The 21,199-nt window shown below is 42.5% G+C and overlaps 1 protein-coding gene across 3 annotated transcripts; it reads right to left on the bottom strand.

The window, feature by feature from the left end:
• Window positions 1–1,191: 1,191 nt before the first annotated feature.
• Window positions 1,192–20,316, bottom strand: NFYB (nuclear transcription factor Y subunit beta). Of its 3 annotated transcripts, none has more exons than XM_047065033.1 (8): window positions 20,211–20,316; window positions 17,542–17,627; window positions 10,886–10,979; window positions 9,366–9,496; window positions 5,871–6,068; window positions 4,293–4,374; window positions 2,847–2,926; window positions 1,192–1,458 (listed from the first exon to the last, which is right to left on the bottom strand). In XM_047065033.1, the coding sequence occupies exons 3-8, from the start codon at window positions 10,977–10,979 to the stop codon at window positions 1,426–1,428; spliced, it is 618 nt and encodes a 205-aa protein (XP_046920989.1). In that variant the 5' UTR covers window positions 17,542–17,627; window positions 20,211–20,316; the 3' UTR covers window positions 1,192–1,425. The 3 variants fall into 3 exon arrangements, with proteins under 3 accessions (XP_046920989.1, XP_046920990.1, XP_046920991.1); XM_047065034.1 differs by lacking the exon at window positions 20,211–20,316 and adding an exon at window positions 19,386–19,514; XM_047065035.1 differs by lacking the exon at window positions 20,211–20,316 and adding an exon at window positions 19,233–19,377.
• Between the last annotated feature and the right edge of the window lie 883 nt (window positions 20,317–21,199).

The following is a 21,199-nucleotide window of genomic DNA, read 5'->3' on the forward strand; positions in this document are numbered from 1 at the left end:
TCTTTTACATGGGAGGGTAGTGAGGGAGTTCTTAACCTCAGATTAGTCCAGATGTGCCCCCAAAGGCGCCTTCTGGCAAAGTAAGTATTTCTGTTCAGCCTGTATCTGTGAAATTGCTTCTATCTTATAAATTTGAGTGTCCTTCCAAGATGACATTCAAACTGCCTTTTAGGCAAACTGTACAGTAGCAATTGTTGATATTAAAACAAAACAGTTCAATTACCAACAAAAAGGAGGAAATGCAAATCCTCACTTTAAAAAAGGAACAACTCGAGCACATACTACTAAATTATACAAAGTCAAACTGTCTTAAGTTTAGTTTATTGCAGAGATCGAGACGGTGGCGCACTCGGAGCTGGGGCTTCTGTTTCACAGCGTCCGTCTGTCCGTCCGCCCGCCATCCGTCCGCAGCACTCACTCTTCTTCACTGCATTCACTCACCCATGCGGAAAAAGGTCTGTGGACACGTGAGGATGTCTAACGCTTCCTGGTTCCCAGAGTGTAACAGGAAACTTGACATTTCAATTAAAAAGGTAAAATGAGGACATTTACCATCAGACTATAAAATTCCTCTTCTGGAAGAGGATACTCTAGTATTTGAAGAGATGCTTTGGAAAAATCATATAAAAATGAAAGGGGCACCATTTCAAGAGCACTAGGACTACATTAAACTTAAATGAATCCCAACATTCATAATAATGTAGCTCAAAAACAAATCTAGTCCTAACAAAAGCTCCAATAAACTAAAACTATCTTAACAGGCACAATGAACAGTGTAAACACTGTTAAAGGGCACCAAGTTTAATAGGGCAGACAATATTTGCTTCTGCATTCACACTTAATTTTTCAATTACATTTTGTAAAAAATGGTGCTGCTTAAGCTATGAATGTTTTACAAAAAATTAATTTTAATAAATATGGCAAATGCTAAAAATCTAGCTAGGTTACCATGCAAGATATTATATAACCAAGACAAACTCAAATTTATAATAAAGGCAACTTGCATTCAAAATGAACTCTACCCTTATATTTTATTAAAAGGGCAAACATCATGAATTAACCCAGCTGCTTACTTGAATTACAAAAGTAACATGATTCAATATGAAAATAAGAAACTGTCTACAAATCTCTGACAGTAATAAATTGCAATATACAATGCATACAGGAGTCATACAGAGCGACAAACTCTCGTACAAAACAAAAATATTTTAATACCTTTAAAATCCAAATTTTTCTTTAAAATCATTCATGAAAAAGATTCTCAAGTCAGAATTAACACCTCAATTAGTCAAGCATCAGGAAGCTACATTACAGCTATTTAATATACAAAGAGACATCTTCCCCCAGTCATTTCCTTCTAATGTCTCTGGTTCCGGAATCGTACAGACTCACTTCTCTCCACTCCCATTCCACCATTTCTTCAGATCATGAAAACTGAATTTGCTGAACACCAGAAATCTAAGATTAGAAAATTTAAATTGAGCAGGATTTTAAAAATAATTTTCAAATAACATGTTATAAGCATTTAAAGAATAAAAATAGGAGAGGCGCCTGGGTGGCTCAGTCGGTTAAGTGTCCGACTTCAGCTCAGGTCATGATCTCGCGTCTGTGAGTTCGAGCTCCGTATCGGGCTCTGTGCTGATAGCTCAGAGCCTGGAGCCTGTTTCAGATTCTCTGTCTCCCTCTCTCTCTGACCCTCCCCCGTTCATGCTCTATCTCTGTCTCAAAAATAAAAATAAATAAACGTTAAAAAAAAATTAAAAAAAAAAAAGAAAAATCGGCAATGAAAAAGAAACCTACTTCCCACTCTCAAATCATTCTCTCTACACAAGGGAGCTACTTTAATAATTTCTTAATGCATCTCTCTAGAAATCTATGCAGATACGAATATGTGTGTACATATTTAATTAGTAAGAGAATACACAATTATATACTTTGAGAAAGCAATTTTTTAACAACTTTCTTTTTTTTTTTTTTTAAATTTTTTTTTTTTTCCACGTTTATTTATTTTTGGGACAGAGAGAGACAGAGCATGAACGGGGGAGGGGCAGAGAGAGAGGGAGACACAGAATCGGAAACAGGCTCCAGGCTCCGAGCCATCAGCCCAGAGCCTGACGCGGGGCTCGAACTCACAGACCGCGAGATCGTGACCTGGCTGAAGTCGGACGCTTAACCGACTGCGCCACCCAGGCGCCCCAACAACTTTCTTTATCAGGTCCTTAATAATAACAACACAATTGATCCTTGAATAACACAAGGGTTAGGTGAGCCAACCTCTGCACAGTTGAAAATCTTCATGTAACTTCTGACCGCCCCCAAAATTTAACAGCCTGTCGACCAGAGCCTTACTGATAACATAAAATCAATTAACACATACTTTATGTTTACATGTACTATATGCTATAGTCTTACAACAAAATCAGAGAAAAGCAAATGTTATTAAGAAAATTACAAGGAAAACACATTTATAGTACTGTAAAAAAATCCACATATAAGTGGACTGGTGTAGGGGTGTCTGGGTGGCTCAGTTGGTTAAATGTCCGACTCTTGATTTTGGCTCAGGTCATGATCTCACAGTTCATGAGTTCGAGCCCTGTGTTGGCCTCTGTGCTGACAGTGCAGAGCCTGCTTGAGATTCTCTCCCCCCTGCTTATATGCTGTCTCTATCTCTATCTCAAAAAATAAATAAATAAACATAATAAATAATTAAGCGGACCAGTGCAGTTCAAACCCGTGTTGTTCAAGGGTCAACTGTAATGTGCTGAAATTAACTACCTGCGATAAAAATCAATGGGTACAATCAATTTTTTACAATAATTTAAAATACAAAGAAGGTTGTATTTTACCTGTTGATATGACGTTGTATAAACCATAACATTCTGTTGTTGACCATCTGCAGTTATTAAGCCAGCTGGTAACTGGTTAGCTGGAAGATAAAGTTAAAGCAGGAAAAGAATTACATCTACTCTCTCGATCTGAACCTTAGGTCATGCCATTAATGTCTCATTACAATTCTGCCACTAATCAGTGTCATCTTGGACAAAATCATAAACCCCCACATTTAGCATTTTAGAAAAAAAAAACTCCCTAAAAAGTACATTTTTCCTATTGCAGTTTTCAATTTTCTGAATTTTCATTTCTCCAAAATGTACTTTGAGCTGGGGCGCCTGGGTGGCTCAGTCGGTTAAGTATCCGACTCTTGATTTTGGCTCCGGTCATGATCTTGCAGTTTGTGAGTTTGAGCCCTGCGTTGGGCTCTGGACTGGCAGTGTGGAACCTGCTGGGGATTCTTTCTCCCTTTCTTTCTGCCCCTCCCTCCTCTCTCAAAATAAATAAACTAAAAATAAAGTAAAATTAAATGCACTTGAGCTAACTGCCCATGTGTACAAATCTGCAGAGAGACTGGATGGAGTTTCTAATTCATTAAGTAGATCTACACCATAGGCCTGGCTGGGAGCCACACTTCCATAACTAAGCAGTATATATTTTACGTATGAGAAAAAGAAAATATATGTGTATAAATTTTATATGAGACACAGAGTCACCATAGACCTCTTATTTCACCCATATGACAATATTCAGGGTTTTTTCTCCAGATTTTTTATTTTTTTTAATTTTCTTTTTTTAATGCTCATTTATTTTTGAGAGAGAAAGACAGAGCGTTAAGTGGGGGAGGGGCAGAGAGAGAGGGAGACACAGAATCTGAAGGAGGCTCCAGGCTCTGAGCTGTCGGCACAGAGCCAGACGCAGGGATTGAACTCAAGGAACGCAAGATCATGACCTTAGCCGAAATCTTGGATGCTTAACCGACTAAGCCACCCAGGTGCCCCCACAAATTTTTTATTTTAAAGTAATGTGTACACCCAACATGGGGCTCAAACTCACAACCCCAAGATTAAGAGTTGCACGGTCCACTGATTAACTCAGCCAGGTGCCCCTATTCAAATTTTTTTCAAAAAAGCCATCAGTTCAAATTTATTTAAATCACAGATTTTATATTACAAACTACAATTCTCAATATTCCTATCTCATGTGAAATCTTAAAGCAAAAACTAGGGGCTACTGAAATCAGAACTATGGGTGAAAGGTTATAATGTCGGCAGAATTTCAGTCTCGATACTTATCCCTCACTGACTTCAACTATAAGGGCATGAACTAAAGAAGTGCTATGTCAGAATACTCAGGGCTGATGGTCCAAAAGTACCCCCACATTTAGTATTAGTCACTGCTAACAAACTATGTGACTTATAAGAACACATTCAGTTGCATAAACGTATCGTAACACTGCTTACTAAATGCCTCCTCTGTAAGTTCTTCACTTAATCCATCTGTAGTTGTGACTGCTCCACCAATTCCTTTCTCTCCTTTCATAGCCTGGGGAAGGACAAATCAAAAAAGTCATCACTGGCATTCAAAAGACACTGTTTTCTAGATGAGAATGCTTGTTTCCTAAAATTAGGAGTTTCTATTATTACAAACACTGCACAGAGTATTAACACTTCTGGTTAATTACATACAAAGAGGCCCTTCAAAATGCTAACTTTTTATATAAGCAGTAATCATCACAAGGCAGCGTTAGTAATGACCTAGAAAATCTAAAATATTTACGGATAAAAATAAAATCATTCTAATTCCACACTGCATCAAAAGGAAAATAGAAGTCTATTTACAGATGAAGTAGTCTGTTGAAAAGCACTATAAATATTCAGCCCATAAATCTACTATAAATGATCCAAGTTATCATTTAACTATATACATATAAAGCTCTCAGCCAACCGGACAGTACAGCACTATAATAGCAAGTTTAAAGTTTCAAATTCCTAAATCAAGATTATAGTTTGTACCATAGAGCTCTAAGTTTCCATCCACTTCTAAGGTTCTATGATGTAGAAGATTTGGAAAAGTACTGTGAAGAATTTAACACATTCTCTTCCTACTTTAATCACTCAATGCTAAGTCACTAATTTAATGGGGTTCTAACATTAAAGCTATTAAGAAAGTATTTTGAAAGCAATGTGAATCTGACACCCGAGTGGTAGTGTGGAAATAAATACGCTGATCTCAATTTATTTCCACAAAATTCATACCACGGGCAAAGATAAACCCAGTAAGAAATGCGGAAGAATTTAATCAATAAAAAAGGATAGTTATAATTCCATTTTTTCTTATCTGCAAGGCCTCAAGCTTTGAGACGCTCCCTCTTTTAAAATTTTTTTTTTTTTTTTTTTTCAACCTTTATTTATTTTTGGGACAGAGAGAGACAGAGCATGAACGGGGGAGGGGCAGAGAGAGGGAGACACAGAATCGGAAACAGGCTCCAGGCTCTGAGCCATCAGCCCAGAGCCTGACGCGGGGCTCGAACTCACGGACCGCGAGATCGTGACCTGGCTGAAGTCGGACGCTTAACCGACTGCGCCACCCAGGCGCCCCGAGACGCTCCCTCTTTTAAATTAATCATAATAACAGCGTGTTACCATTGAGTGCTCACGATCAGCCAAGCTAAGTGCTATACGTGGACTATTTGACTCAGTTCTCTCAGTAACTCTGTGAGGTAGGTGCTATTACTCACGTCACTTTACAGACCAGGAAACCAAGGCCTAACCTATTGAAATAATCTGCGCAGGGTCCCAGAGGTTACAGGTGGTGGAGCTTGGAACCAGCCTCCGGGTGGCCGGAATCCAGAGTCCGTGCTCTTAATCATTACATAACTATGATGTCATTAGTAATAAAGGGAAAAAGAAAGGACTTACTATTTAAATACAGTAATAGAAGTGACCATATACTTCTTCTGATGAATGATACATTTAAAAAGTTAAAGTAAATCGTATATCTTAGTTTCTTAAAAGCATAATGGAAGACAGTTTATTTACCTCTCTGAATTTCTGAAGGTATAATTTTAGAGGTTCTACATAACTGTCGAAGCCTAAGGTAGACATGGCAAAGAGAATATCTTCTCCGTTGATTGTCTTCCGTTTCTCCTGATGGCATCTTTCACTTGCTTCAGATGTTATGAAGCTGATGAACTCACTTACACATTCCTGAACACATTCTTTGGCATCTTTTGCAATCTGAAGAGAAAAATCACAGGTAAATCTGCAGGGAATGTAACCATCCCCTTCCTAACAACCTGCAGAAATAAAAGGCTATTCAGAAGACTATAAATTTCAGTTTATGGCTGTTAACATTTAATCTCTGAAATATATGCTAATAACGTTGACAAATTGTGTGCTATCAAAATTCCAACCTTTGGAATGAGAACAAAAACTCGAATACAAGTGAGAGAAGCCTTGACAACTATTCACAGGAAACAGATACAATTTAGGCATAGAAGCAACCACTGGCTGTCCTTACCATCCCATAAAGACGAACACTTACTAAGCAGGTGCCCCAAGAAAATCAGTCTCCTGTGTATATAGTGTACTGCGGGGCTACACTTAGGGGTCGCTTCTCTGCCCTAGCATTTCTGCAAATAAGGACACTGGAAAATTTTAAAAAGACAAAACACTGAATTCACGTAAGGCTTACAATAGTGACATTTGGCGACATTTTTACTACTGAAGATCCAGAGTGTCAGGTACAGGCTTTGAGTTTATTAAAAAGCCCACCATGGGGCGCCTGAGTGGCGCAGTCGGTTAAGCGTCCGACTTCAGCCAGGTCACGATCTCGCGGTCCGGGAGTTCGAGCCCCGCGTCAGGCTCTGGGCTGATGGCTCAGAGCCTGGAGCCTGTTTCCGATTCTGTGTCTCCCTCTCTCTCTGCCCCTCCCCCGTTCATGCTCTGTCTCTCTCTGTCCCAAAAATAAATAAACGTTGAAAAAAAAAAATTAAAAAAAAAAAAAGCCCACCAAAAAGGGGCACACCGGCTACCTCATTATAAAAGCGAGAATTCTTTTAAGGGTGTGGGGTTTCAAAGTAAAGCTAATGAATTAAATCGTACAATTCCAAGTCACTTCTAACAGGAGTAACAAAAATCCTTGCTGAAACATACTGTTTCCTATCTCCATGCCTATTTTATATCCCGGAGAAAAGCAAACAAGAGCTGCATAAATGCAGTCAGGCAAGATACTATAATGCAAGCTGTATACCTAACTTTAGGTTTTCTAGTAGCTAGGTTTAAAAACACAGGTGAGGGGCGCCTGAGTGGGTCAGTCAGTTAAATGTCCGACTTTGGCTCATGTCGTGATCTCGCAGTTCGTGGGTTCGAGCCCCACGTGGGGCTCTGTGCTGACAGCTCAGAGCCTGGAGCCTGCTTCAGATTCTGTGTTTCCCTCTCTCTGTCCCTTCCCCACTTGTGCTCTGTGTCTCTCTCTCTCTCTCAAAAGTATATATATATTAAAAAAAATTTTTTAAATACAAATAACACAGGTGAAATGAATTTTGAGATTTTATTTAACCTAACAAATCCAAGTTATTATCTAACATTTAAACACAGCATCCATTTTAAAATGGGAGAGATTTTCATTCTTCTTTTCATACAAAACCTTCACAATGTGAAGTATGTTTTACATTTACAGCACATCTTAATTCAGACCAGCCACATTTCAAGTGCTCAATAACCGTACGTGGCCGGTGGCTGAGGCATGCAGCCTTAACCTATTTCAACAACAATCAGCAGCTCTGATTTATTTCCCCTTAAAATATAAGGAGGACCTCTCACATTGGAACTTCTAGGCTTAGCAATGCATATTTTTAAGTTTATTTATTTGAGAAAGAGCGTGCGAGCAGGGGAAGGGTAGAGAGAGAGGGAGAGAGAGAATCCCAAGTGGGCTCCATGCTGTCAGTGCACAGCCCAAGGCAGGGCTCAGACTCACAAACCATGAGATCATGACCGCAGCCAAAATCAGGAGTCACATGCTCAACCGAATGAGCCACCCAGGGACCCCCTTAGTGATGTATTTTAATAATCTATTTATTTGTGATCTTTATTACTTTCACAAGTACTTTATAAGCTGCAGTGAGAAAGAAAGTTTATTGCGTTATATATAATATAAAAAGTGTGGATTTTAATTCAGACCAAGTGATGAGTAGAGTGACAATGAGTGTTTTTTTAAGTTGTTCTAAATAACAGTCTATATGATTGTTTGTCTCAAGACAGAACTACTTAAAACAGAATCCTGCCTGTTAACTTCAAAAGTGTGTTAGTATTTATGATTGTACAAAAATAGCTGCTTCCAAATATAAGGATTTTTCTGTATCAGTCCAAAATGACCCAATTTGGGGGCACCTGGCTGGCTTAGTTGGTGGAGCATGCGACTCTTGATCTCGAGGTTGTTGAGTTTGAGCTGGGTGTAGAGATTCCTTAAAAATAAAATCTTAAAAAAAAAAAAAGACCCAATTTTGCTGCAACATTATAGAAGTTACAACTCCATCTGCCCAAACCTGATATTTTATTTTTTTGATTTTTGTTTTAATATATGAAATTTATTGTCAAATTGGTTTCCATACAACACCCCCAGTGCTCATCCCAAAAGATACCCTCTTCAATGCCCATCACCTACCCCCCTCTCCCTCCCACCCCCCCATCAACCCTCAGTTTGTTCTCAGTTTTTAACAGTCTCTTATGCTTTGGCTCTCTCCCACTCTAACCTCTTTTTTTTTTTTTCCTTCCCGTCCCCCATGGGTTTCTGTTAAGTTTCTCAGGATCCACATAAGAGTGAAAACATACGGTATCTGTCTTTCTCTGTATGGCTTATTTCACTTAGCATCACACTCTCCGGTTTCATCCATGTTGCTACAAAGGGCCATATTTCATTCTTTCTCATTGCCAAGTAGTACTCCATTGTGTATATAAACCACAATTTCTTTATCCATTCATCAGTTGATGGACATTTAGGCTTTTTCCACAATTTGGCTATTGTTGAGAGTGCTGCTATAAACATTGGGGTACAAGTGCCCCTATGCATCAGTACTCCTGTATCCCTTGGGTAAATTCCCAGCAGTGCTACTGCTGGGTCATAGGGTAGGTCTATTTTTAATTTTTTGAGGAACCTCCACACTGTTTTCCAGAGCGGCTGCACCAGTTTGCAATCCCACCAACAGTGCAAGAGGGTTCCCGTTTCTCCACATCCTCTCCAGCATCTATAGTCTCCTGATTTGTTCATTTTGGCAAACCTGATATTTTAAAAAGATTCTTAATTCTACTTTATCTGCTTCAAGTGGGGGAGGGGGAAGCACCGGGGGCTGAGGGAACTGAAAATGGAATACTGTCCAGTAACTAAGGGTGTAGAACTGAAAGAGAGAAAGAGAGACTAAAGGACTGAAAACAATAGCTGACTATATACAGAAACTGTATATACATATTCATGCAGTTTACATTCCCCTCTCCCCTGGAAAAAGCAAGCTGGGTAAAATGTCTCCCCTGCATTACCTTTCCCGTTTGAGGTATGGCGTTTTTCATTATCCTTGCTACGTTTGCAATTGGAAGATATATATCCTGTTCTCTGAAACTTTCTTTTGAACCATTTGTGTCTTCATGGTCATTCATGCTGTCCTCCGTATCTAAAAAAATAAAAATAACTCAGGTTTAACGTTTCTCACAACCTTTACTTCGTCGTAGAGAAGACTACCTGAAACAATCTAAGTTCAGAACATCCTGGTTCATTTCCTAGGCATTTTTAGGGAGGAGGGTAGCAGTTCTTTTCACGGTTTTCTCATAGCCATAACCAAACCCACTCCTTAATTTCCAACCCACTGCCTCAAACACTTTTGTCCTCAGATCTGCCTACTAAAACCTCACCTATCCATTCTCCAAAAAGCTCAGAAACATCTCCACAGCACCTTCAGAAGTGATCTCTCCTTTCACAAAAATATCACAGGATTGCTCTGTGTTTTTTCTGACACATTTTAGAATTCTTTTTATTTCTCATCCTCCCTATTAGATGTTTGCTACCAGAGGCCAGGGATCAGCTTTGTGTACTTCCTAGAACTTGGTATAGCATCTTCCATAGAAGGGGTACTCAGAAATATTTATTACATAACTTAGCTGGAAAACTTACAGACTATGACTAAGGGTTCCTTTCATATTGCTAGATTAGGAGGTTATTTATATGTTTATCCAAAGCCAAGTTTATACAGAATGGAAAAGTGGCCTTGAATATTACTGACCCAATTAGATTGATACTAAGTTTTTGAACAAAGCTATTGCACCGATCCAGCGATCTTACAAAAAGCGAATTCTCAAATTGTATAGATTTAGATATAACTGAAGCTTTCACAATACCAGTAATATCCTTTTATGACTAAATGCAGTATCTTGTAAGTAAACTTCCCACTATTTATGTGTATTAAAAAAGAAAGGCACTTAAGCTGATTCAAGTTACATTTTTATGTATGTCTGTCTTAGGATGAGGTAACTTCTCACCCACCCCCAACTGCCTTCTAAAAAAATATATCTTAGTGTTTTTTAATCTTACACATCAGAATGCCACAAAGTAAATTATTTCTCACAGGCTGACATGACACTGCCATCCTAACAGCTGACACAGATCAAACTTAATACTTAATGAAAAACAAAAATAAGTCTGTTCGTAAGTACTAGAAATGTAATAGCTAGCAACTCACCCTCTAAAGAATTTTTTTACTGTATCAACTGAAAAAGAATGTGCCATACTCAGTACTTAAGTAGGACATCAGTAACAAATTTTTAAAGAAATGGTACCAGTTTTTAAAAGGCATACTTTATTTATAGAATTCTTTTCTAGAACTCATCATTCTTTTGAAGACTATTTCTAATAAAAAAAGCATGATACATCTTCTTAGACCATCAATGACCTTTGACACAAGATTGCTAATTTTCCCGTAAAGACCCAAGTAACCTAGAATGTGACGGTAATATGATTTCCACTAAGTTACTTCTGCCAGTCAGTGTTTTACTCGTAGCTTTCCTACCATCGTGGGGCTGTATCACATAGTGGCTTCCTCCGATGTAGTCCGCAGAGATGCCTAGCTGAGAAGCGTCTGTTGTAGCACTGTCGCCATCCATCTACGAGGAGAAAAAGGTTTGCAATACCCTTCAGTAAAACTTGTATTAAAAAAGCATACTAGATTCAATCCTCATAAGCTGTCACAGGGTGGCTCAATTAGTTTTCAAGGCCTTAAGCTTACTAAAAGAAAACATTTATATTTCTTGATTTGGAAACCTTTGGATAATTTCCCAATGATTCAAAATTCCCCTATCCACCCTCCATAAGTGATAAGCACAAGACCAACGGAGAAACAAAACGAGGAAATGAATCTAAAACACACAGCTCTTTCTTCTCAATTCCATAAGCCTCACGTATAGTGCAGACAACCCCGACTTAGAACCTAGCTTATCCCTGGAATGAAAAGCAAAGCCAAAACCAGCTCAGCAGTCACCTACAAGCACCCGTGTCCATCACTTTGCGCTCTCCTGCTACAGTAAAGCCTGTTATCCCTACGCAAACCCTCTTGCGCCTGCCGCAAACTGTCTCTGCTGTCTCACAGAAGTTCAAGGGACAATGTCTTGATTCAAACTGTCTGGTATAGGAAGCATATGGATTCCTTGCACACATCTGTACCCATGCAACCCGAAGGCACACCCATTTTTTTTTAACTTTATTTTTTATTTTTTAAAATTCACATCCAAATTAGTTAGTATACAGTGAAGCAATAATTTCCGTAGATTCCTTAATGCCCCTTACCCATTTAGCCCATCCCCCCTCCCGCAACCCCTCCAGCAACCCTCAGTTTGTTCTCCATGTTTATAAGCACACCCATGTTTTGAATGAGGCTGTCATCTCTAAATCTAGTCAACAGTTTCTCCCACCCTCAAACTTTAGATCCTTTAAAGAAAAAGAAAAGGAGGGGTCAGGGAGATTGGACATCTACATATAAAGACAGTAAAACCATAACCATAGACAAGAATGAGAATTAAAGTGACTTTATTTTAAAAGAAGCCTGCTTAATTAAGTTTGCTCAAAGCTAAAAGAATTCTAAGAGGGAAAATCTAGAGAAAACTGAACCCTAACCCTGAACTGTCTCCATTCCATGTCACCAACATAGCAAATCCTAGAAGTCTTTCTGCTTTGCAAATAATAATATTCAAAGCAGGAAGGGACTGGCTATTTGTGGGTAGAAAAATTTTAAACGCATTACCTGAATAAAAAGTGTAGCAAAAATTAAATACAATCTCTACATGCTTTCAGACCAATCCAAAAGAGACACTTGATCCTAAAGGATTCTCAAGGCCTAGGACTTAATGTTTTGACTGCACTATTTAAGCCCTTGTGTTAACATGTCTTTTCCATCTCTGTTAGATTTTCATCTAGTAGTAAAATAACCAAGCTAGTTTCCACGTCTTCAAAAACATGGCATTTCTTTGATGCATCTGTTGACTGTGGTATCTAATTTAATTGTAGATAAAGACACATTTCCATAATTTATATAATTTTCTAAGGGGCTAGAAAATAGAATTCACCTGCCTTTAGTAATTTGTGCAAGTACCTATTATTAGGTATCAAGGGTTCCTGTTTATTGATGACACTTCTTAGTGTCTTCTAAGAAGTAGTAAACAACAGGCAGTGAGCTCTGATTCGGACTCTTCTACTGATCCTGAAAACAGCATCCCTACCCATTAAATGTATTTCTATATAAAATGGAAATAATACCACCTTCCCCATCTTAAACAGCTAACATGTGAAACATTACCCCAAAATAAAATGCTATCTTAATTCTAAAATGCTAACAAGATACTAAGAGAGTGATCCTTAATACATATGGTGATGGATTTATTAGCCATAAAGACAGCTCAATGAGGATATTTGTGAATTGACTAGTTTTTTCCAGTGACCTAAGGGAGACTAAGGGAGATCAAGGTTCAGGAGAAAGAACCAAAGTGGCTGTTTCAGAATCTACAACTGGAAAAAAATCTTTGCGGGGTGGAATATGAGAGATTAATTCATTTATAAACACACATTTTTTAATATTAAAAAATATTAAAGGCATAAAGTTTAAATCACATTATCTTCTCATGCACTGGATTAGCAGCAAGATCATCATTTGGATTCACAGCATTAGCCACTGAACGGCAGTCTTCCAAGAAATACTTCTGAAAGTATTTCAGACTTGTCAGAATGAAATAAAGGGAACTTGCTACGGGGCTATGTCTGGCGCATGTGTTCTCAGGAGGTGGCGGGTCCCATCCACCCTGAGGGCACTGGCTTAGCTGTGTCTTTGGGTCTGCAGGTCTTAGCTTTTCTGTCATTTCACCACACCTCTGTCTTCCTCTCCTCTATCTTTCTACCATGAAAATCCTGCCCCATACTTTAATCCCAACGTTCTCCCATCCTCCTGAAATCTTTCTGATAAGACCCCATTTCGAAGCCTAAAATTAGTGTCCCCTTCTTTGAATCCCCAAAGCAACTTAGTACCTTGCATTCAACAAATTAGCCTCATCTTTGATGCTTATGCTAGCCACTCATATATATGAGGGGGGAAAGGAGGCAGGGAAACTTGCTAGATACATCCCAAAGGCTTTTTCAAGGTCTGAACTTCCTTTAAAAATATACAAAATAGCCTGTAGATTTTAAGTAAGCCAGTTAACAAATATTTACCAAGTAAGCACGTGGTATTTATCAGGTCCGTGCTATGTGCTGGTGACGTAGCAGTCAACAACACAGACAAGATCTCTGTCCTCATCTTGCAGAGAAGACAAATATTACGTAAACTAGTAGCAGGGGGAAGGGCTGGGGAATGCAGTCTATTAATACTTCCAAGGCCCAGGCTCTGGAATCCTATCACCTGGTTTGAATTCCTTCCTACTTACTTGCCATGAGATCTTGAGCACGTGGGACGAGACAGGACTCACCATGGAAGGACTTAGCATAGTATAATAGCAGTACTCAGTAAATGTTACATATAGCTATTAAATAATGACAATTAACTAACTGCTAGTGCCAAATGCTAAGGAAAACAAAGGTGTCATGTTACATGCTTTGAGAGCTTACTGCAAAAGGGACCACACCAGTCTGGGGAGTCAAGGAAGCAGTCATAGGAAATGAAATTTCAACTGAGACTGAAAGACAGAAATCAGGCAAAGAAAAATGGGAAAAGAATGTTCCAGGCAAAGCAAACACAAAATATAGTACTGGTGAACTGGAATGAACTAAGTAGAGGCTAGAGCAAGCAGTGCCTCGTGAGTCAGAGCGAAACAAAGGGGAGTTTTAGCGGAATTGTGCAAATCAGATTTCTTTTTCACGGTATCACTCTGGCTATAGTCCGGTGTAGAAATGGACAGAGGGGAGCAAGAATGGAGGCAGAAGACCACTAAGGACCATGAGGCTGCGGTCAGCGCATGACTTCAGGCGAGACGATGAACATTCCCCGTGTCTGGTCCTAGACAACAGCCCTGGGGAACAAGGGGAGCAGAGGAAAGAGCCTTGTAGGAGGTCAAATCGACAGTCCTGGTGACAGACTGAAAACGAACTGGAGGAAGGCCCGAGAGGACGCTGCTGGAATGGCTGCAGCTGGGGAGACAGACAGTGGGAAGGGCGGGGAATAGAAGCTCTGAGCCATGAGAGGAGCGGAGCTGCGGCTGGTGACCACGAATGTGCACTGGCACCAGGATGTCCAGTCGTGGCACATCTGTACCTGGTGTAAGAACAGAGAAGCTGAAGTGTTGGGCTTTATCCAGACAATGAAGAGGGAAGAGCATGTAGGAGAGTGACAACACATGGGTAAAGTGACAAATCATTAGATCCAGAAGAACTAATAAATATAGACAAAGAGTAGTTCAGTCTCATCAAATTAAGTTTTCTTAATGTTTATTGATTTGAGAGCGAGTGCGTGCGCACGGGTGGGGGAGGGGCAAAGAAAGAGGGACAGAGAGAATCCCAAGCAGGCTCGGTGCCGTCGGCGGGGCTCTATCCCAAGAAGTGTGAGATCACGACTTGAGCCACCCAGGCGCCCCTCCCGTCAAATTAATTTTATTGGCTATTCTAATTACTTAGTTGAACTGATACTGTTTTCTAGAATATTATGTGAAATAGCTGCCTAGTACATGTTCATTCTGTAATTTTGTGATACAGCAGTATTTTAAATTGTATTAATAATTTGCACAAATGCAGGAAACAGTTCCCTCCTTAGTATGTTTAACATTTATTGAACAGTTTCTAAATATCTCATGCAGTCAGTGTTCACAACCCCACGAAACAGATGAGGAAATTGAGGTCAGGGAAGGCTAATGACTTGCCCAAAGGCGGCACAGTAAATGGGAGTTAAATCCAGAGTCTCAGACGCCAAGTACTTTACAGTACTTGTTCCTGCTAGTTTTTCCCATAGCCCATCAGCCTAAATCGTGACTTTACCCTCTCTCACTTCTAGATCTACTGACCTCATGTATTAAAGACATTTAAAGCTGCGTCTCGAGCCAGGACAGTATCTGTGAGGTGTAAGCCATGCACCTGGTTTTGGGTTTGTGATCAGGACAGACCTGATCTCTCAGGATAGACCACCGGGTTTTGTGTCTTTACTTACCATCCTCTCTGTGCTTCAACTTGCCCATTTTTTAAATGGAGTTGCTATGAGAAGTGAAGTTATTATATAAGAAATACTTAGCAAAGTGCAGGATACGTACTAAGAACTCAACAAATGTAACCTAGTGTTATTTTTGTCCCTTCAGATACAGCTCTCACCCTTCTTTCTAGGCATGGTTTTCTCTCTCACACAACCACTGTCACCTGTCCTCTGGACCAATGCCTTTTTATCTCTTTGAGGAGAAGAAATGACAAAAAGATTCCTCCCCTCTAACGGATCTTCAGTCCTCCTTGACCAGCTTCTTCACTCTTTCTTAAACATGCTTAGTCTCCCCCACTGAACACACACAAGTACGCACAGACTCGTAAACCGTAATTCTGCTCCACACCCTTGTCTAGCTATCATTCTCCCCCTGATGGTCCTCATGCACCTTTCCATTCCTAAACCCCCGGACATGTGCTTCTCCACCCCACCATGACACCGAAACTGCTCTTAAAGTTGCCAATAATCGGGGGCACCTGGGTGGCTCGGTGGGTTAAGTGTCCAACTCGCAATTTCAGCTCAGGTCAGTGCAGAGCCTGCTTGGGATTCTCTCTCCCTCTCTCTCTGACCCTCCCCCACTCCCTCTCTCTAAAAATAAACAAACTTAAAAAACAAAAGTTGCCAATAGTCTTGCCTTCATCCTACCTGCCTGTGGTTAGTAGTGCTGCCCACTGTGGACCACACACTCACACATGGAATTCTCTTCTCCCTTGATTTCAAAAGCAATGTTCTTTCCTGGTTTATTTGTTCCTCCCCACCTCCCAATTGTTAGTTTCATCCCAGGTTATGTTTTCTCTCTCTTCCCTCACTCTCTTAAGGAAAACTCGTTAAATATCACTTTATGCTTAGAAATCCTAAATCTCCCACCATATCCTGCCTGCCGCTCCAGCAGGCCGTGCCTGTAGAACGTGTCTGATAGCCCATCACTGCCAACTTAAGGTTTTGGAAAAGGAAACTCACCCTCCCCGTGTCCTGCAACGAGACAATGGACAAGAAGTCCTTGATCTCCTTTTCACAACTTCAATCCCACACTCCAGGCTAATTACACCCGTGCCATCTTACGTTCTTCAGTCTCCTGTAAGTTCCACCTGAACTGTTCCCTCTTTTAATAAGTTTTGTGGATATGCCCAGCCATTTTCTGTTGCCACTGGATTACTACCCACCGTACCTGGGTACATACTGTTTTAAGACCGATCTCACTAAAACACCGTTTCTATAGCTCTTGAACCTATAATGGTTTTAAAAGTCTTCAGCATCAAATCCAAACCTAGGTTTTCATGGCTTTACACGAGCGGATCCCCCATTTAACCTAACTAAACTCGTTTCCAACTCTATCTTCAGGGCTGATAAAAATCTTAGTGCTAGAATGTGCCTTATTTAAGGATCACCAGGTACAGCTCTTTTATTTTAGGAGTGAGGCATGAGTCACGGCTCAAGGAAGTTGTGACGTGCCTGACATCACAGATGTGGTATCTCTCACTAGATTATCCTAGGATTTTCCCACTTGGACCATGCAGATCTACTCCCCGTCCCCTAAACAGAAGTTACTAATCCCTGCTTTCAGGCTTTTGCTTTTGGTGATAGCCACCTATCCAAACTCCACTCAGCCTTCAAGGCTAGGTCCCTGACATTCCCAGCTACCCACACTGACCCCACCTGTGCTACCTGTGTCTCTTCACCTGTGCTACCCTTAAAACCAGCGTCTTCCCTTCCCTGCATAATGTCCTCTAAGCATTCAGTTCCATTAAAGCCCTTCCAGCAAAACAGCCTCTTCAGAGCTGGGACAAGCTTTTTATCTTGTAGCCTCCACAGCACTTAGGGGCCCACAGGAAACAATACATGCAAGTCACTAAAAAGAAGGAAGCAACAGGAATGAGTAGGTACTGCCTGTCTAGACTTGAAAGGCATTCATTCTACCTGGGACCTCCAATATACATCCGTTATAATTCTGTTCCCAGCTAATTACTGTTCAAATCTAATTAACAACCAAAATGGTAAAACGTACTTACTGTTATGAAATACTGTCAGAACCGTGTTGCCAGTGGTATTCAGGAACACCTGTCTAAAAGGTGTCTACCCTTCGCCCAATTTCAACCTAGAAGATAAACATCTATTAGTAGTAACAACGTATAGCCTACAGGCTTCCTTCCTAGTAAAAATTTAAAAGGCATGTATAATTTCGCCTACTATTCTTATTCAATAGAGTGCAAAAAAGCAGGCACCCAATAAAGGTTTCTTAAATTGGCAGATATATTTTGAAGACTTTGCAAAAAAGTTAATTCTATGGCAGGAGGAATTGCTTTTCTAACATAACCCTGAATTTAGTCATGTTCATCATAAATATTCATCACAACACCCAGATTATATGCCAGAGACCAAAATTTACACATCTAAATTATTCAAAATATTAACACTCAAGACACAAATGCCCCAACTTAATTTCTTGGTGATGATCTTAATATTTTACAGTGAAATTTAGGAGTCCAAAAACTCAAGAGGGGAGAAAAATATCTCAGAATACAATGCTTTTAAATTAAACACCTCAGATTATACTGAAAGCAGAAACATGCTGCCCAGAAAGCATACATGGAACACGATCAATTAAGACCTTTATTTATCATTTTAAAGCACCACCATTTTGGACTAAAATTGCATCTGAATAGCACTTCATTTTCACTGCAAAGCATAAATAGCTGAATAAATTGGTATCAATTACAATGTTACAACCTCCATTTCTCATTTGTTCTTTTCCTTTTTTCAAGTGAAGCAATTAAATTGGGGGGAGGGGCAAAACAAAAACATTTCCTTTCAGTATTAATTTTAAAGGAAGAGAAAATAATGATATACATTCAAGCACAAAATCTAGTAAACAGAAGAAAAAATTGTAGCCACTGAATTGAATTCTTTAGATGTCAGTCCAGGCAGCAAAGACAGGATGACATTGTCTATTCTGCTATAATCTTAAAAGCAATGTCTAATTTCTTCTCAAATATTGTCCTCTTTCTAATCCCCAAAACTGCCCGGAGAGTCCTTCCTTGTAGCTAGAAGCGTGTTTTTTTTTTTTTAAGGGTGTCTTTGAGAAAGAAAATCCCCAGAACACTTAAAATAATAGAGCTATATATATTTATGTGTTTTGCCTGGGGGGGGGGGGGGGATGCGGGGGACACACCTCATCACACTCACCCAAATAGTTGACTCCGTATATATTTAGATTCAATACATTAAAGATAAACACTGTCACCTCATATGGTATATATTTTCCTAAAGGCAGGTTATGATATATGTGAAAGCTCAAGGGAATGCATACATCTGTTTAATGTTTGAAGAAATGCAAATTTGTATCCAAGAAAAGCAGCAGACCCTTCCTCCACCCTCCATTCTTTGGCATCAACAACCAGAGTTTTGCATCAATAGAATCCTTAAATTAAGCTACAGGAGCAGTGCGGGGAAGGAATAATTGCCTTTTAAGGCATTCTAGTTAAACTTTCAATACTTTACAAATAAAACCCCTATTTATTAGTGCCACTTATATCGATCAGTTTATCTTATCACTTTATTTTGCCGATTACTTTCCATACTAAGAAAGCCCAAACCACCCCAGTGATTCGGGGCACGAACCGTGGCACCGTGGGAGTCCATGCGGGTTAGTAGGATGCTAATTTTTTTAAAGGTCGTATGCTAGCTAACCTTGTTTAATTACCTTGTTACAGTACTTTGGGCAAGATTACGACTTGTGGGTGCTCTCTAATTCTTTGTTCTCGAAGACTACTACTGCTCCTCAGGCCCGGCAGATCCTCCCCGCCTCCCACCGAAGATTAAAACCTTAGTCCAATCCGAAAGGCTTCCTTCCCACCTTCGGGGCAAGTCCAGGGACCGCAAGCCGCCAGATGGCTGCATTCTTTACGTGTAAGCCAGACTGCGGGGAAACCAAATCCACTCCTTCCTCCCGGGGACCTCGCTTCCTCCCCACGAAGGTGCGCGGGCTGGCCCCGGCCCCACCGCCCGGCCCGGCCGACTGTCAGTCCCGCCGGTGCGGGGCGGCCGCCCCTGGCGCGCATCCCCCGACTCGCCCGCCCAGGGCCCGGGCCCGCGCCCAACGCCTGCCGCCCGCCCGCCCGCCCGCCGCGCCCGGGGCGCCGGGGCAGACAAAGCGGCCCGGCCCCGCCATGCCCCCGCGGGCCAGCCGGCGGGCGGGAGGGGGACGCCCCCGGGGACTCCGCGCGGCAGCCCGGCCAAGGGCGCAGGGTCGGGACCGGGGTCCGGGCCAATGCCCCCGCCCGGCTCCCCGCACAAAATGGAGCCGGCCGGGGCGCCGCCGAGAGGGGGGCCGGACGGTGCCCCGACGCCCCCTCCTCGGCCTCGGGCCCGGAGCTCGGCGGCGGCGAGCAGGAGGCGGCCTGGCCCGCGTCCCGCCGCTCCTCGGCCCGGCGCACAAAGAGCCGCGCCGCGGCCCCGCGCCCGCTCCCCGGCCGGGCCCGCAGCGGGAGCGGCCTCGCAGGCGCCGGCCCGGCCCCAGCCCCGGCCCCGGCCCGGGCGGGAGGGCGGGCGGGAGGGAGGCGAATGGCCCCGGCCGCGGCGGCGTTGGCGGCGGGGACGGCGCCGGGAGGAGACGGACATTTCATTCGAGCTAAAGTGGAGTCGGTTTAGGAGCGATCATTGGCCGAAGCGAGACACAAACCTCCAATGCAGCCCTGGTTGGCTCCCGTCTCCAATCGGCTGTTTGGTTGGACAGAAAATGGCTGCGAAGGAACCAGTCCCAGCGCGGAGCTCCGCTTCCAGGACTCGGCCTCCCCTCCCTCCGCCGCGGGCCGCTTCCCTCGGCGCGGCACCCTCCCTCCGCGCCTCCCGCGTGCCCGCCCGCCCGCCGCGGCCCCGCCCCGGCCCCGCCCCCGGCCGCGGCCCCGCCCCGGCCCTCCTCCGCCGGGTGTGCAGAGCGGCCGCAGCCGCGGGAGCCTGCAGAGCTGGCTGCGGGCCGAGGCGGGCGGCTTCCCGCAGAGGCTGCGCTGTCCTGGCCGGCGGCCTCCGAGCCCCGCGGGGCTTACCGGGGCCGAGACCCGGGCACCCTCTTGAGGTCTCTGCGGGCTTTCTTCCCACGGTGTTTTCCCGGGCCTCTGCGAAGCGTGATATCCCAGGCTTCCCCCCCTTTTCAGTCCCCTCCCTCCCCCACATGAAAGTGTCTCACCCGCCTGAGGGCAGCGTGCCTGCGCCTCGATTTTTTAAGAAGGGGAAACCAAGGGCAGAAACAGCCCTCCAGGGCGACACTCGATCTACCAGGTGGATTTGAGCAACAGCTACCTCCTGGAATGCCTTCAGCGCCTCGTGTTTTCCTTGTGTGCCTGTAAACGTTGCCAAATGCACAAAGGCTTCCTTCCCCTCGGTCAACTTGAGCTCGGGGGGTTCGTTGTTCAGATTTCATCTAAAGATACAACCCTCTCTTTCAGGTTTAACAGGTTGGTCAGTCTAGCCAGCCTTAACCCTGAATCTAAAATGTTGCATTTCCTGTCGCTCCCACCCCCATCCCCCGCACCCCCAATAGTTGCTACCTGACAAGTAGCTTTTCCCAGCGGATGATTATTTGGGCCGCAAGAATCCACGGCCTGTTCTCGCTTCTGCAGCCCAAGCTCCCCCGCTGTCTTTCCCTGACTGCAGTCTGGGTCGGACTTCCCT

The sequence above is a fragment of the Lynx rufus genome, unplaced genomic scaffold (assembly GCF_022079265.1).
Source record: "Lynx rufus isolate CCGP_SWC_20201006 ecotype Redwood Valley unplaced genomic scaffold, mLynRuf1.p SCAF_7, whole genome shotgun sequence".
Taxonomy (NCBI): Eukaryota; Metazoa; Chordata; class Mammalia; order Carnivora; family Felidae; genus Lynx; species Lynx rufus.